General features: G+C 44.9%; 1 protein-coding gene across 1 annotated transcript; it reads left to right on the top strand.

The window, feature by feature from the left end:
• The first annotated feature begins 12,377 nt into the window (after positions 1-12,377).
• Positions 12,378-13,711, top strand: LOC123125690 (probable carboxylesterase 15). Its single transcript, XM_044546163.1, has one exon. It carries the CDS (start codon positions 12,503-12,505, stop codon positions 13,505-13,507), a length of 1,005 nt encoding a protein of 334 aa, XP_044402098.1. The 5' UTR covers positions 12,378-12,502; the 3' UTR covers positions 13,508-13,711.
• The last annotated feature ends 4,921 nt before the right edge of the window (positions 13,712-18,632 follow it).

The following is an 18,632-nucleotide window of genomic DNA, read 5'->3' on the forward strand; positions in this document are numbered from 1 at the left end:
ACAGCACATAAAACCATTCTGCTTGTTTACCTCAGCCACTTCGAGAAAATTATGCACGCCCTTAACGTACTCGGAGGTGTGTCTGACACCATACATCCATTGCCGGTTCATCTACGTGCATTATATATAATTAGACAAGTATCTATCTAAAGTAAGAATTATTTTCTTTCAGAAGAAGATAAGAACAAGAGGCTCACCACGATGGTGGCGGCAACGAGATCGGCGCGGGCGATCGACGGTGGTGAAGACGGGGACAGGACGTGACGGACCGCTAATCCTATGCAAATCTCGGGGAAAATGGAGCTTGGAGGTCGAGCTTCGAGAGGAGAAAGCTTAACTAGTGTGGCTCGGGCATTTCATCGAACACCTCATGTGCATAGGAGGTGAGCTAGAGCACTCAAATGCCCTCCCCTCACCGGCCAGCAAAAAACAGAGCACTGTGGAGTGCTCTGCCGCGGCGATGGGGTATATATAGGCAACTCATTTGTCCCGGTTCGTGGCTGAAACCGGGACTAAAGCCCAACCTTTTGTCCCAGTTCAAGCCACGAACCGGGACAAATGTATGTGGGACAGGAGCGAGACCTATTGGTCCGGTTCGTGCCAGGAACCGGTACAAAAGGGTCCATACGAACCGGGACCAATGCCCACGAGGCCCCGGCCGGCCCCCTGGGCTCATGAACCGGGACGTATGCCCCCATGGGTCCCGGTTCGTGGCTGAACCGGGACTAATGGGCTGGCCAGGCCCCAACCAAAGCCCTGTTTTCTACTAGTGGGGGTGCAGGAAGCCGGAGGGGAGAGGCAGTCGGTCAAGTCTTGCTGGAGAGGGAGGTGGACGTGGAACTTGCGGCATTCTTGCACGGGTGTGGGGAAAGGAAAAGATGGAGCTTCTACTGTACACTTGAAGATTGTTGAATCATCCTCCGAGAAGTAAATTCAGGAGTTGCAGGCATGTTAGAAGGTGACATGTTCATAGTATATCTTCAGCCTTATGGACACAACATAGTATTGTCAGCCTTGGAAAAGTTGTTTTACATACTCCCTCCGGCATTTTTACTCCGCGTATTAGATTTGTGTCAAGTTAAATTTTGCAATGTTTGACCAAACTTATATTGAAAAATATGAACATCTACAATATCAAATATATGTATTATGAAGCTACATTTCATAATGAATCTAATAATATTGATTTGGCCTTGTGGATGTTGATACTTTTTTCTATAAGTTTGGTCAAAATAGAGATACTTTGACTTCAGACAAAACTTATATGTAGACTAAAAAGGACAGGAGGGAGTATATTACTTGTAAGACAAGCTAGGACTGAACATACTTTCTCGTGGTACGTAAACTACGTCATTTATGGTTGTAGACGGGTATTTTAACTGCTTCATTTCTTGCATGCTGTTGGTAAGGTGCTTCCAGAACTCGTTAGAAAATTGATTGGAATGGCCTTCCATGTTCCCACTGTCGATTTTTCTGTTGTTGATCTCACCCTTAGACTTAAGGGAGCAACATATGAGCAGATTATCATGGCTCCTATCAAGTGAGTAATGCTAATAATTAAGATCAGTACACTTTATTGGACTGAATTTTGGTTTCTGATGTTTATGCAACATAAATATCTTTCTTTGGATGGGTAATAACACTTTTAATAATGTCGTTGTGACTTTTGAAGTACTCCCTCCGTCCCAAAATAAGTGTCTCAAGAAATGAAGCAGTTAAAATACCCGTCTACAACTATAAAGTTGAGACACTTATTTTGGGATGACGGAGGGAGTATATATTTGCTAACATCTATTGTAGGTCCACATGTGAGAATACAGTTGTGCCCAACATTTTCTCAAATTTTTATTTCTTTGTTGGTTCCTCCCATGTATAAAAAGTCGGTATTCCTCTACAACATATGCCCTAATACATGTCTCCTTGCACCCATACTGTTTGTGAAAAAAATGTTTTCTATACATGTGATTTGATTTTCAAACTTGAATAAGCAGTTTGAGCTAGAAAAGTTTTCCAAATAAAATTTTGAAATCGCATTTTTGTGATGCCTCACATACCCATGTCTCATTCATTCGCCGTCGCCCCCAACAACAAGAATGATGACCAGCTCACGAGACGGCTACTAGACCGCTAGAGCCCTCTTCAGAAGGCAATACATTCGAGATTAAGAGAGATCAAGAGAGAGTGATTGAGAGAGAGAGGGGAGAGAGGGGCGATAGATCAAGGGAGGGAGGGAGGGGGCAAAAGATCTTGTATGCACACAATTGTAGGACAACCTGATACGTCTCCGTCGTATCTACTTTTCCAAACACTTTTGCCCTTGTTTTGGACTCTAACTTGCATGATTTGAATGGAACTAACCCGGACTGATGCTGTTTTCAGCAGACTTTCCATGGTGTTATTTATGTGCAGAAACAAAAGTTCTCGGAATGACCTGAAACTCCACGGAACATCTTTTTGGAAAATATTAAAAATACGGAAGAAAAATCCACGTCAGGGGGCCCACACCCTGTCCACGAGGGTGGGGGCGCGCCTGTCCCCCTGGGCGCGCCCCCTACCTCGTGGGCCCCCTGACGCTCCACCGACCTCAACTCCAACTCCACATATTCACTTTCGGGGAGAAAAAAAATCAGAGAGAAGGATTCATCATGTTTTACGATACGGAGCCGCCGCCAAGCCCTAAAACCTCTCGGGAGGGCTGATCTGGAGTCCGTTCGGGGCTCCGGAGAGGGGAATCCGTCGCCGTCATCATCATCAACCATCCTCCATCACCATTTTCATGATGCTCACCGCCGTGCGTGAGTAATTCCATCGTAGGCTTGCTGGACGGTGATGGGTTGGATGAGATCTATCATGTAATCGAGTTAGTTTTGTTAGGGTTTGATCCCTAGTATCCACTATGTTCTGAGATTGATGTTGCTATGACTTTGCTATGCTTAATGCTTGTCACTAGGGCCCGAGTGCCATGATTTCAGATCTGAACCTATTATGTTTTCATGAATATATGTGAGTTCTTGATCCTATCTTGCAAGTCTATAGTCACCTACTATGTGTTATGATCCGACAACCCCGAAGTGACAATAATTGGGACCACTCCCGGTGATGACCGTAGTTTGAGGAGTTCATGTATTCACTATGTGTTAATGCTTTGTTCCGGTACTCTATTAAAAGGAGGCCTTAATATCCCTTAGTTTCCATTAGGACCCCGCTGCCACGGGAGGGTAGGACAAAAGATGTCATGCAAGTTCTTTTCCATAAGCACGTATGACTATATTCGGAATACATGCCTACATTACATTGATGAATTGGAGCTAGTTCTGTGTCACCCTATGTTATGACTGTTACATGATGAACCGCATCCGGCATAATTCTCCATCACCGATCCAATGCCTACGAGCTTTTCACATATTGTTCTCCGCTTATTTACTTTTCCGTTGCTACTGTTACAATCACTACAAAACCCAAAAATATTACCTTTGCTACCGTTACCGTTACTATCATACTACTTTGCTACTAAATACTTTGCTGCAGATATTAGGTTATCCAGGTGTGGCTGAATTGACAACTCAGTTGCTAATACTTGATAATATTCTTTGGCTCCCCTTGTATCGAATCAATAAATTTGGGTTGAATACTCTACCCTCAAAAACGGTTGCGATTCCCTATACTTGTGGGTTATCAAGACTATTTTCTGGCGCCGTTGCCGGGGAGCATAGCTCTATTCTTTGAGTCACTTGGGATTTATATCTGCTGGTCACTATGAAGAACTTGAAAGACGAGAAAACAAAAATCTATCCCTCAACTACGAGGGGAGGTAAGGAACTGCCATCTAGCTCTGCACTTGATTCACCTTCTGTTTTGAGTAAGCTTGCGGCACCTAAACCTGCTTCTGCTATTCGTTCTGATATGTCGCATGTTATTGATGATGCCACTTCTGCTATGCATGATACTTATGATGAAACTACTTCTATGCTTGATACTACTGTGCCACTTGGTGAATTTCTTGATGAACAACTTGCTAGGGTTAGAGAGAATGAAATTATTGAAACTGATAATATTGATGAAAGTGGTGATGAAGACTCTCCCCCTAATAAATATGAATCGTCTGTTGTTCCTGAGGGTTATGTTTTTGAAAAATAAGTTGCTTTAGCTATTTTAGCTTGCAAAGATAGATACGAGCTCAAGAGGTTATTAGCTAAATGGAAGCGGCAATCTCTTAATGTTAGAATGAAACCTGACCCTGCTTTTGCTACTTCACCTATCTGTGTTACTGATAAGGATTATGAATTCTCTGTTGATCCTGATATAATTACTTTGGTTGAATCTGATCCTTTTCATGGCTATGAATCTGAAACTGTTGTGGCACATCTTACTAAATTAAATGATATAGCCACCCTGTTCACTAATGATGAGAAATCTCTCTACCTATATATCCTTAAAATATTTCCGTTCTCATTAAAGGGTGAGGCTAAGATATGGTTTAATTCTCTTGATCCTGGTTGTGTACGTAGTCCCCAGGATATGATTTATTACTTCTCTGCTAAATATTTCCCTGCTCATAAGAAACAAGCTGCTTTGAGGGATATATATAATTTTGTGCAAATTGAAAAAGAGAGTCTCCCACAAGCTTGGGGGAGGCTTCTCCAATTACTTAATGCTTTGCCTGATCATCCTCTTACGAAAAATGAAATACTTGATATCTTTTATAATGGACTAACCGATGCTTTCAGAGATTACCTGAATAGTTGTGCTGGTTCTGTTTTCAGGGAAAGAACACCGGATGAAGCTGAAATTCTATTGAATAATATGTTGACAAATGAAAATAATTGGACTCTTCCTGAGCCAGCTCCTGAGCCAATTCCTGAGCCTATTCCTAAACCAACTTCGAAGAAGAGAGGTGTTCTATTTCTCAGTCCTGAGGATATGCAAGAGGCAAAGAAATCTATGAAAGAAAAGGGTATTAAAGCTGAAGATGTTAAGAATTTACCTCCTATTGAAGAAATACATGGTCTTAATTTATCGCCTGTTGAAGAAACATATGATCTTAATCCTCCACCTATTGAAGAAACTCACGGTCTTGATAACCCAACACAGGTAGTAAAGGTAAATTCTCTCTATAGATATGATAAAGCTGAAATCCCTCCTACTAAGTTTGCTAGCCATTGTCTGGATGAGTTTGACAACTTTATGGTTAAGCAAGAAGATTTCAATGCTTATTTTGGTAGACAATTGAAATGCAATTCCGATACGCTTGAAATACAATGTCTAGAGTTAAAGGTGAACTTAAACTCATTAGTAAACATGCTTCTATGGTTACCACTCAAGTAGAACAAGTACTTAAAGCTCAGAATGATTTGCTCAATGAATTGAATAGTAAGAAAAATGATTATGCTGTTAGAGTGGCTACTAGAACTGGTAAGATGACTCAGGAACCTTTGTATCCTAAAGGCCACCCTAAGAGAATTGAGCAAGATTCTCAGAGAAATAATATTGAGGCACCTAGCTCTTCTAAAAAGAAGAAAAAGAAAAATTATAGGACTTTGTATGCTTCTAGTGAACCTGTTGCTGAAACACCTGAGAATCCAAATGATATTTCTATTTCTGACGCTGAAACACAATCTGGTAATGAACATGAGCCTAGTGATAATATTAATGAAGATGTTCATGATGATGCTCAACCTAGTAATGATAATGATGTAGAAATTGAACTTGTTGTTGATCTTGATAACCCACAATCAAAGAATCAACGTTATGATAAGAGAGACTTTGTTGCTAGGAAGCACGGTAAAGAAAGGGAGCCATGGGTTCAGAAACCCATGCCTTTTCCTCCCAAACCATCCAAGAAAAAGGATGATGAGGATTTTGAGCGCTTTGCTGAAATGATTAGACCTATCTTTTTGCGTATGTGATTAACTGATATGCTCAAAATGAATCCTTATGCTAAGTATATGAAAGATATTGTTATTAATAAAAGAAAGATACCGGAAGCTGAAATTTCCACCATGCTTGCTAATTATACTTTTAAGGGTGGAATACCTAAGAAACTAGGAGATCCAGGAGTACCAACTATACCATGCTCCATTAAAAGAAACTATGTTAACACTGCTTTATGTGATCTTGGAGCCGGTGTTAGTGTTATGCCTCTCTCTTTATATCGTAGACTTGACTTGAATAAGTTGACACCTACTGAAATATCTTTGCAAATGGCTGATAAATCAACTGCTATACCTGTCGGTATTTGTGAGGATGTGCCTGTTGTGGTTGCAAATGTTACTATTTTAACGGACTTTGTTATTCTTGATATTCCCGAGGACAATAGTACGTCTATTATTCTTGGAAGACCTTTTTTGAATACTGCAGGGGCTGTTATTGATTGCAACAAAGGCAATGTCACTTTTCATGTTAATGGTAATGAGCATACGGTACACTTTCCGAGGAAACAACCTCAAGTCCACAGTATCAATTCTATTGGAAAAATTCCATCGATTATTTTTGGAGGTTTTGAATTTCCTCTTCCTACTGTCAAGAAGAAATATGATATTCTTATTATTGGGGATGTGCATATCCCCGTTGAGGTAACATAGTGTTATTCGAAATTTCTCCGGTTCCATGTTATTCGGAATGAGTTTGTTAACAAGACTTGATCAACCTTGTTAGTGGATTCCTTTTGATGGGCATGAGATGGATGAAACTAGAAGGCACAACCTTCTGTACCCTCTCTCTACTTTCTGTTATTTAGTTGAAATAAAGTAAAAATAGTATTTTCCTGTCTGTTTTCTGAATTATCCGTGCAATATAAAAATACCCCAAAAATAAAAGTTCTCCAAATGCCCTGAAAATGAAATATGATTTTTCTGGAATATTTGAGAATATCTGGCACTGAGAACACAGCAGGGGGAGCAAGCACCTGGCCACGAGGGTCCAGGGCGCGCCCCCTGCCTCGTGGGCCCATGGTGGCTCCCCTCCACTTATTCCTGCACCCACACACTTCTTCTTCCTCCCAAAAAAATCACCATCTAGCTCAAGCACGAGTTCTAGCTCATTTTGCTGCGATTTTCGATCTCCTTGCTCAAAGCACCTCTCACAAAACTGCTTGGGGAGATTGTTCCTTGGTATGTGACTCCTCCATTGGTCCAATTAGTTTTTGTTCTAGTGCTTTATTCATTGCAAATTTGTGCTGCCTAGGTGACCATGTTCTTGAGCTTGCACGTCAAATTTATATGGTTCCAAGTAGTTCTAATGCTTGATATAGTCTCTAGGCACTTGTAGGAGTAGTTGCTTTCAATTTTGTTGAGTTTGGTTCACTTTTATTTTGAAGTTACTAAAAATTTCAGAAATTTTTCAGAGGAAGAAATATGCTTAGGAAAATGTTCCAAGGTGGTTCTTCAAGGAAGCAAGGACCCAGGCTTGCAATGCGTGATGCTGACGATGAGCCACCAAGGGACGCTCCAGTGCGGCCTTGTGAATGGCCTTCAGAAAACTTTATGGATCGAGCGGGAATCAAGGAAGAATTTAACACATATTTGCGTAACGCTGATCTTGTGAACTTCGAGGGAGAAAAGTGCCGCCAGTAGCACTATCTCACTAGTTCCTTTGTGAGGAGGTTTGAATTTTCATCTTCACGTAATTCTCCAACTGTCCTGTTTGATCTTTATGAAAAATCTTATACTATGGACTTAGAGGATTTTACCACTGCTTGCAAACTTCCACAATGGGGTAGTGCTAGTGAACCCCGCAAATCTGAATTTAGAAATTTTCTTGCTAGTATAATTGTGGGGGAATCTAGAGACATAGCACAAGCTACCATAGGGAGCATTCATTTTCCTGCTATACATTATTTTGCTCTCTTCATAGGTAGGTGCATAAATGGTAAAGATGAAGCATGTCATATGTGTGTCCCTAACCTCAGTATTCTTAGGAGTGCTGTGTTAGGAGACAAATCTTATAATTTGGGAGCCATTGTTGCACGTAGGTTGCATCATAATAGACTTAATGGAGATTTCTTTAGTGGAATTTATGCAACCCGCTTAGCTAATTTTCTTGGTGTAACCATACGTGATGATGATATTGAATTGCCTCCTGCTTACCTAGACTTTAATGCTATGGTTCACCACCAGTTTGTCGAGAGGAATGAATCACCTCTCTAGTATCGCTTAATCTTTGACAGACGTCGTGCTGTCAGTATTACTCTCCCTGCTCCTGCCTTCTTTGAGTATCAGGCAAAAGGAAGATATGTTATTACCAGAGAGGAGGCAGATGAGTACGGGAGGAGGGCGGAGACAGCTCGCCGCCACGCTACAGCTCAGGAGGCAATAGCCGCTGCATCTCAGTACGACCCCGACTACAACTATGGATATCCGCCAGGCCATCTGTGGCAATAAACCAACTTAGGCCAAAAGCCTAAGCTTGGGGGAGTACGTATTTCCCACCGACATTACATTTATGTTTACACACTCATTGCTAGTTGTCGGTGCTCATACTCTTTCACGGTAATATCCATGCTAGTTTATTTTCCTTTTTCTTGCTTTCTTCTTGTGTGTTTGATAAACCTTAAGAAAACCAAAAAAATTAGTTGTAACTTTTAGTTAGTTTACTTTTCTTGCTGTAGTAGTAATAATTAAAAAGAAAACCCAAAAATATTTCCCGTTCTTTTTTTGCTTGTTGGGAGCTTTCCAGTGTAAATAGTTTTATTTCTTTTCTTTTCTTTGGGGGTCAATAGGAGAAGATCATGATTAAATTGTTGAAGTGGCTCTTATATGCATTATTGTTGATTTAACCAAGAGCCCATATTGCCTTGTCTTCTCCTGTTTATTGAATGCTCGCAGATTCCAGCTTAGTCCAATGCACGTGCACTCTTATTATTTTCACATCGTTCGGTCGTGCAAGTGCAAGGCAATTATTACGATATGTGATGGACCGACTGAGATGAGAGAAGCTGGTATGAACTCGACCTCTCTTGTTTTTGTAAATATGATTAGTTCATCGTTCCTGATTCAGCCTATTATGAATAAACATGTTTGCAATGACAATTAGAGATCATAGTTGCTTATGCCATGCTTGATTAGCTATGAGTTATAATGGTTTACCTTGCGTGCCAACATGCTATTAAAATAGTTGTGATGTGGTATAGTGGGGTGGTATCCTCCTTTGAATGATTTAAGTGACTCGACTTGGCACATGTTCACACATGTAGTTGAAACAAATCAACATAGCCTTCACGATACTTATGTTCATGGTGGATTATATCCTACTCATGCTCATACTCAATGTCTATTAATTTTAATGCATGTTCATGACTGTTGTCGCTCTCTAGTTGGTCGCTTCCCAGTCTTTTGCTAGCCTTCACTTGTACTAAGCGGGAATACTGCTTGTGCATCCAATCCCTTAAACCCCAAAGTTATTCCATATGAGTCCACTATATCTTCCTATATGCGGTATCTACCTGCCGTTCCAAGTAAATTTGTATGTGCCAAACTCTAAACCTTCAAATGAAATTCTGTTTTGTATGCTCGAATAGCTCATGTATCAACTAGGGATGTCCGTATCTTCCATGCTAGGCGGGTTATTCTCAAGAGGAGTGGACTCCGCTTCTCACTCACGAGAAAATGGCTGATCACCGGGATGCCCAGTCCCATGCTTTATGCAAACTAAATCAAAATAATTGCAAACAAAACTCCCCCTGGGACTGTTGTTAGTTGGAGGCACTCGTTGTTTCGAGCAAGCCATGGATTGATGCTTGTTGGTGGAGGGGGAGTATAAACTTTACCATTCTGTTTGGGAACCGCCTATAATGTGTGTAGCATGAAAGATATCGCCATCTCTTGGTTGTTATGTTGACAATGAAAGTATGCCGCTCAAAATATTATTTATCTCTATTTCAAAACCGAGCTCTGGCACCTCTACAAATCCCTGCTCCCCTCTGCGAAGGGCCTATCTATTTACTTTCAGGTTGAGTCATCACCCTCTTATTAAAAAGCACTAGCTGGAGAGCGCTGCTGTCATTTGCATTCATTACTATTAATTTATATTGGGTATGACTATGACTGGATCTCTTTTACCATGAATTACAATGTCTAGTCAGTCCTTGATCTTTAAAGGTGCTCTGCATTTATGTTTTGCGGTCTCAGAAAGGGCTAGCGAGATACCATCTTATTATATCATATTATGATTGTTTTGAAAAAGTGTTGTCATCCGAGATCTATTATTATTGCTCGCTAGTTGATTATGCCATTGACATGAGTAAACATGAGACCTAAGAGTTATTGTGAATCTGGTTAGTCATAATCTTTGCTGAAAACTCGAATGCTGGCTTACATATTTACAACAACAAGAGCAAACAGAGTTTGTAAAAGTTTTTCTTTATCACTTTCAGTTTATCAACTGAATTGCTTGAGGACAAGCAAAGGTTTAAGCTTGGGGGAGTTGATACGTCTCTGTCGTATCTACTTTTCCAAACATTTTTGCCCTTGTTTTGGACTCTAACTTGCATGATTTGAATGGAACTAACCCGGACTGACGCTATTTTCAGCAGACTTTCCATGGTGTTATTTATGTGCAGAAACAAAAGTTCTCGGAATGACCTGAAACTCCACGGAACATCTTTTTGGAAAATATTAAAAATACCGGAAGAAAAATCCACGTCAGGGGCCCACACCCTGTCCACGAGGGTGGGGGGGCGCGCCTGCCCCCTGGGCGCGCCCCCTACCTCGTGGGCCCCCTGACGCTCCACCGACCTCAACTCCAACTCCATATATTCACTTTCGGGGAGAAAAAATCAGAGAGAAGGATTCATCGCGTTTTACGATACGGAGCCGCCGCCAAGCCCTAAAACCTCTCGGGAGGGCTGATCTGGAGTCCGTTCGGGGCTCCGGAGAGGGGAATCCGTCGCCGTCATCATCATCAACCATCCTCCATCACCAATTTCATGATGCTCACCGCCGTGCGTGAGTAATTCCATCGTAGGCTTGCTGGACGGTGATGGGTTGGATGAGATCTATCATGTAATCGAGTTAGTTTTGTTAGGGTTTGATCCCTATTATCCACTATGTTCTGAGATTGATGTTGCTATGACTTTGCTATGCTTAATGCTTGTCACTAGGGCCCGAGTGCCATGATTTCAGATCTGAACCTATTATGTTTTCATGAATATATGTGAGTTCTTGATCCTATCTTGCAAGTCTATAGTCACCTACTATGTGTTATGATCCGGCAACCCCGAAGTGACAATAATCGGGACCACTCCCGGTGATGACCGTAGTTTGAGGAGTTCATGCATTCACTATGTGTTAATGCTTTGTTCCGGTACTCTATTAAAAGGAGGCCTTAATATCCCTTAGTTTCCATTAGGACCCCGCTGCCACGGGAGGGTAGGACAAAATATGTCATGCAAGTTTTTTTCATAAGCACGTATGACTATATTCGGAATACATGCCTACATTACATTAATGAATTGGAGCTAGTTCTGTGTCACCCTATGTTATGACTGTTACATGATGAACCGCATCCGGCATAATTCTCCATCACCGATCCAATGCCTACGAGCTTTTCACATATTGTTCTCCGCTTATTTACTTTTCCGTTGCTACTGTTACAATCACTACAAAACCCAAAAATATTACCTTTGCTACCGTTACCGTTACTATCATACTATTTTGCTACTAAATATTTTGCTGCAGATATTAAGTTATCCAGGTGTGGCTGAATTGACAACTCAGTTGCTAATACTTGAGAATATTCTTTGGCTCCCCTTGTGTCGAATCAATAAATTTGGGTTGAATACTCTACCCTCGAAAACTGTTGCGATCCCCTATAATTGTGGGTTATCACAACCATGTTCTGAAATATAAATGAGATTTGTTTGTAAGTCACCATTTTTTTGTTCTCAATCTACCAGACATCGGAACCTTAATGTCGAATCTGATGTACATATGCTCTTCGATAAATATGTTTTTACCTCTTGATATGTTAGTTTGGTTGTAAATTTATGAGTTCACACATCACTGTGAGAAACATTTTAGTTAAGGGAAGAAAAAGGGAACAAATGAAGAGCGCTTTAAAAACCCGTTGCAACGCACGGGCATTTTACTAGTAATTTTAATAATTGAACTAGCATGCGCTCTCTTTTTTGGAAAAAAACCAGCATGTTCTTACTCATTTCTTTTCACCTCACTCGGTTGAATCAAAACATCGGTTCTTGACATGAAATCGCCGTTTTCTAAAAGGCACGTGGATAATTTCGGCAGCGGAAACAGAGACGAAATCAGCAGGAAGCCAAGGGAGACCGGCTAACTGACGCTGGATCCGTGCTCATCAAGTTTCTAGAAAAATATATCATGCTCAATTAGCTCACTCCGTTGGTATATAAAAATGGCGACGCAGCAAAGATGTCTCCCATTCCAAGCTGCCTACCACACACACACTAGCTGCGAGCAGTACCATCACTGGCCAAAACGTGACCCCGCTCCAGTCAACTTCCTCGTCGCCACCACACGACCGCACCTCTCCCATGGCGTCCTCCTCGCCGCCGCACGTCGTGGAGGACGTGCCCCCGTTCCTGCAGCTCCTCAGCGACGGCACGGTGATCCGCTTCACGGACGGCTACCCGCTCCCGATCCCGTCGCCGCCGCCCGGCCAGCCCGTCGTCGACTGGAAGGACGTCGTGTACGACGCCAGCCACGGCCTCAAGCTCCGCATCTACAGGCCGGCGGCGGCCTCCTCCTCCGGGAACAAGCTCCCGGTGATCGTCTACTTCCACGGCGGCGGGTACAGCATCGGCAGCTTCGACATGCCCAACTTCCACGCGTGCTGCGTCCGCCTCGCCGGCGAGCTCCCGGCTGTGGTGCTCTCTGCAGACTACCGCCTCGCCCCCGAGCACCGGTTCCCCGCGGGCCTCGACGACGCGGCGAACGTCGTGTCCTGGGTGCGCGGCCAGGCAGCGGCTGTTGGAGACAACGCCGACCCATGGCTCTCGGAGACGGCGGACTTCGACCGGGTGTTCGTCGCCGGGGACTCGGCCGGCGGGGGCGTCGTCCACCACACGGCCGTCCGCCTCGCGTCGGGCCGGCTCGGCCCCCTCGAGCCCGTTCGCGTCGCCGGGTGCGCGATGCTCTGCCCGATGTTCGGCGGGGAGGAGAGGACGGCGTCGGAGGCGGAGTTCCCGCCGGGCCCGTTCCTGTCGCTGCCGGCGGTCGACCAGGCGTGGCGCCTGGTGCTGCCGCCTGGGTCCACGAGGGACCACCCGCTGGCCAACCCGTTCGGCCCGGACAGCCCGGCCCTTGACGGCGTCGCGCTGCCTCCGATGCTCGTGGTGGCCGCCGCGCACGACCTGCTGCGCGACCGCGCCGCGGACTATGCCGCGAGGCTCAAGGCCATGGGGAAGCCGGTGGAGCTCGTGGAGTTCGAGGGGCAGCACCACGGGTTCTTCGCCGTCGAGCCGTACGGCGACGCCGGCAGTGAGGTGGTCCGGCTCGTCAAACGGTTTGTCTACGGTAACGGCGGCGCCTCCGACTAAATTGGAGATCGAGCAAAGCAGTTCAGTTTGTATCGCTGCTTTGTGAAGGGCGAGTGGAGTAACATTTTGTTTTGGACACTCGTATGTCATACTCCTCAAAATACAAAGATGCCAAAAACTTAGACATATTCTTTTTTCTCTTCTCAACATATGCATCCGATTTGAATGTATTGCCAATTTATAAGGATTTCGCTACAAATCAAATGTCAGATTTTTTAGCATTGAAAAAATCATACTACATCCAAGATGACAAATTATGTTGCCGCGAGCGGTTTTTTTAACAAACATGGCAAATCCGTTCTTTTTTCTAGGATCCAACACTATTAAAAAGAAAAGGCAAACTTTCTAGGATCCAAGGTGACGGGTTTTTCATGGCCAGGGTGGTCAGGAGCGGGGCTTGCGAGCGGTCAGGACTCACGCAAAACCTCCCACTTTTGTCTACGGTTTGCGGGAGAAATCGCATCCGGACCGCACGACAGACCGATACAGGACCGCGTTGAATGGTTTCCACGGTCCGGACAGCGTGATCCGAACGGTTGTGGAGGTTTACGGATCCGCCTTGGAGATACCCCTAAGACAACATAATCTGACGTAAAAAGCATTGGATTTGTCATGCCTACAAATCTGATGTCAGATTTTAATCATTTTCATTTAAAATACATATTTCCAAATGACCATCTAAACACCACCGGTCATTGTTAGGGTGCTTGCCTTTTCGCTAAAATGCAGCTAATGGTTCATGAGCCGTCACTATTCTAGATCGAACAATTTTCTTAGTGTTTTGGTAAGTTGTTCTCTCTAGATCCAACGATATGTGCTTATTTCTTAATTGACTTATTTCTCAAACCACTATAACAACCTCCTCAATTCAAGCGGATCAGGCTTTATATCTAAGGGAGAAGTATATTTTTCTTCCCTCAATTTTACCAATAGTCTAGAAATGATCCCTCAACTACAAAACCAGAAAAACCTAGTCCCTCAATTGTTGAAACTGGATAATTTTCGTCCCTCAAATGGCTTCAGGTGGTTTTGTGCTGACATGGCATGGTTTTGACCACCGCCCTTGCCACATCGTCGTCCACCTCACCTTCGTCTTCTTCCCCTCTCCTTGTGCACAGGGAAGCACCTCACCGCACGTCTGCTCTGCTGCCTCCGGCAGCCGCGGCCTCACCTTCGTACTCGTCCACCTCTTCCTTCGCTGCTGATGATACATCCATACGCAACTTGATCGATCCTCCCGTGCACAGCCAAGCAAATTGATTGCCCCCGCCAGAAACGCCCAAGTCTCACGCACATACGTACAAACCAGTCGGATGGAAACACAACGTAGGCACGCACACAAAGGCTGGCTATGTTTGCTAAGAGCATCTCCAACAGGCGCCAAAAAAGACCTCCGCGCACTAAAAATTCGTTTTTTTAGCGCCCAACAGCTTTAGGAGATGTTGTAGCGCTAAAAAGTTTTGGGCGCGCGCTGAAAAACGCTACCGCGCGCAGCATATTTTAGGCTTCGGATTGCGTGCGCTTCACAATTTGCACTGTCTGCTTTTTGTGCGCGCGTCTTTGGGCGTCTGCTAAAGCAATGTTGGTCCCGGCGCATTAAAAGTGCTAAAATGGCGCGCTATAACTTTTATTGGGCGTGATATTTTTGTGCGGCCGTTGGAGATGTTCTAAAGGTTCGCCTCGAACTTTGCTGATTTGTTGATTCTTCACGACTGTTGTTTACAGGGGATCCCCTAGCTCACTCCCGCGCTGGTTCCGAGCCTGACAAATGCTCCCGCTGCTGCACCGTCGGCCCCTAGCTCACTCCCGCTCTAGTTCAAAGCCTGATCCCTGATGATATTCTCTCGCTCCCGCTCCCGCTCCCGCCGCGCCGTGCCGATGGCAGCGGCGACAAATCCGGCGAGCCGTGCAGCCGTGCTCAGACTGCTGGTGCCGCAACTTTGTGCATGGCGCCCTTCGTGATGTGCGACTCTGTTTCCCTGTGGATGCGCCGGCGCTGGCGTCCGAGGGCGTGGGCAGTGGCACATGGCCACCGTGCACTACTTTGACAACCGCGGAGTGGAGCGCACCGTCACAACGGTGTACGACTAGCAGCAGGCAGGCCAGGCTCATGGTAACCATGTGTCATGGGATTCTTCTCCAGCTTGGGTGAGAGAGAGAAGGTAGAAGAAGAAGACGAAGATGAGGTGGACAATAATGGGGCGAGTTCGGTAGTCAAAACCATGCCACGTCACCAAGGAACGAAAAATATACTTTTCCCTATATCTAAACCTCTAGCACCAAGGAACACCGAAAGTCCTCTTCTGCTCACGAGTTCAAATGAGCTTTTGATGAATAGTAAATTTGAAAAGGCTGAAAATGATTCAAAAAAATCTGAATTCTTTTTGGAAAACTTCGATAAACGTATTGAGTGCTTGCAAAGTCTCATCATGGAATGGCAATTGTGGGTGTCGTGACAAAAGAGTCAGCACTAAAAAATGCTTTTGAAAATTGCATTTTTGGAGCATCGATTATTTTTCACGACTTCTATGAATGTCATTCAATGATAAGACTTTGCAATCAATCAAAATATTAGTCAATGCTTGCCACAAAGTTTTTAGAATTTTTAGAGTCTATTTTCAAAATTTCAGATTTTATTGTTGGCCTGAGCTTATTTGAGCTGGAGCTAAGAAACATCACGTCCCAAACATCATCCTCTTCCTATCCAACCTCAAAACTAACTCTGGCACCTCATCATTGTCGCCGTTGACGGTGCAATAGTCACGTCATGGGTAACTCTACTTCATTACCCTAATAACCCTCCTATGAGATTTCTTTCTTGTACCCGTTGTCGACAAATTTGCCTCATTGTCTACCTATTGTACATAATAAGATACTACCTCTGTAACAAAATAGAAGTTGTTTTCGTCTTATATTTAGTTACGGAGGGACCTTACTCATGACATGTACACAAGGCATCCTCACTCCAATAAAAAGAGAGGATGATGGAAGCATCCAACACTATTAAAAAGAAAAAGCAACCGCCTGATATCTACAAGCACGAAAGATACTTCAGATGCCTTGTACCTTTTCTTTCTTTGACGTGTTAAGGTAGGAGCTCCGCCGATTTAATTATGAGGAGAAAAACAAATATAGGGCGAACATGTTTATTACCGAAACTAAGCTGAAAACCATAACAATAACTAAAAAAAAGGCAAAAAAAAAAACCACTAGCCACAACCCAAGCACACCACCAGCGCCTAACATACCATCTCCTTGGAAAGTTCGAAGGAAAGATCTTCGAAAACGCCTTCAAGAAGGTAAACGACGTCCGAAAACATCGCCACCACCGACATCAACCCCCGTCGACTCCAAAGCTTTCACCCTGATCCACGCAAAACCGCCCCAACAAACCCCACAATTGTTCGGCCTAGTGAACAGCCTCTAAACGCCGCATGGACCCCAACCGGCCACAGCCCAATTTGAAGAAGTACTCTTTGGCAACGTCGTCCATAGGCGCCAACATCACCAGCAACGACCCCCATCCAAGAACAAGGCTTTCGCCCAAAGCTTTATGCCTCGCCACCTCAGGCCCCGGGGAGCAACATAGGGCAAGCCACTGCTAAACGTGCGAGACCAAGCTGTGACTCCGCCCGCACTCTACAGTGGCGAAACAAACCAAGAGGAACGGAGGACGCAATGGCCTTCACGTCACCATTGTGGACTACCTGCATCGATATCGGCACCACCACCACTGCAACGAGGGCTCTGACATGCCACAAACGTTGCCCACACACCCACCATGCGAGCCGGCTCGAAGAGGAAGTGCTGCCAGACACCCATCGGCATGACCACCCGCACCACGCGGTGGCCACCGCCGAAGCACACCACCGCAACCTCACCAGAGCACCGATCCAACCGAGTAGCGCCGCCTGGCCGACCATGAAGGTCTGGAGCAGCAACTCCAATCCACCCGCAACCGACCAGAGCAGCCCCCCACCATGCGCAACTGCCTTGCCGCTCGCACGTCTCCGATCAGCCAGCATCACTGCATCCCACCGACGTCCCATGCCAACCAGATCCGGGCACGAGGCCGCCATGTACAGCCAAAACAACATGTCACCGTGCATCCACCGCGAGGAGGAGATGAGGTCACAACCACCCCAGCGCCCAACACCACAGCGTCGTAGATGTGCCAGATCCGTGCCGCTCGAACTCCATCACGTCTGCGCGCCCACAACCCCCGTGTCGGCCCAGCACCAGCGCCACCGCCGTAGGCTGCCACCGCCGGAGAGAGAGAGCCCAGATCGGCCACCCGGCACCCAGCCTTGCGTCGCACACCGCGCAACCGAGCAACCGAGCATGGGAGTCCCGCCACCGCCGGCTGCCGCATGGGCTTTGCCCAACGGCGACAAGATGAAGCAGGGGGTGCGTGGGGGTTGGCGACGGTGGCGCGTTAGGTTTCGCCCAAGCCGCCCCTCCCCGGAGAGCGACGCGATCGTGTTATGTGTTTTTGCCTCGTAGCTTCTCACAACCATACTTGTAACCTCGTCACTTGTGGTTTTTTTGATTCATCTGGTGCCTCTTTGATTCCATGTTTTTTATAGAAATTTTGAAGAGTGGGGATCCTTAATAATTCTTTATATGTCGGTTGTTTGATTTTGTCAGATATGAGACAAAAGTAACATGGATTAAACTTTGAGGAGTGCCATAGCTTGGTGGCACTCCAACTCGGCGCCATGACTCTGAGGGCAACACTAGCCGAACCCTCAAATATTTTCCTCCAATTTCCTCTTAAATCTTAACTTCTCAATTACGAGGAGTTATAAAAATGTGTGAAGCTAACCGAATCCTAAAATTTAACTCCTCAAATCCAATTTGTGCGCAAACATCTCATTCAAAACTCAAAATTGAAATTAAATTGTGACCACATAGTGCATAATCACACATAATGATTCAGAACACAACATCATAGTTCATAATTAAAGTAGATAGCTCTTACATAGAGGTAAACTAAAGCTAAAGCAAGCACTAATCCTGAGTCGGGGGCGAGGTTTTATGGGTCCCCTGCCAGAGCACCAGCGCATCGACGGGCTCACTTGAGTTGTCGTTGGCGAGCTGGTTGAATAATGCATCACACTCGTGA

This window comes from Triticum aestivum, chromosome 5D (assembly GCF_018294505.1).
Source record: "Triticum aestivum cultivar Chinese Spring chromosome 5D, IWGSC CS RefSeq v2.1, whole genome shotgun sequence".
In the NCBI taxonomy this organism is placed as follows: Eukaryota; Viridiplantae; Streptophyta; class Magnoliopsida; order Poales; family Poaceae; genus Triticum; species Triticum aestivum.

Excerpts from the sequence above, each read along its gene's own strand:
- LOC123125690 (XM_044546163.1), top strand. The coding sequence starts at position 12,503 with ATGGCGTCCTCCTCGCCGCCGCACGTCGTGGAGGACGTGCCCCCGTTC.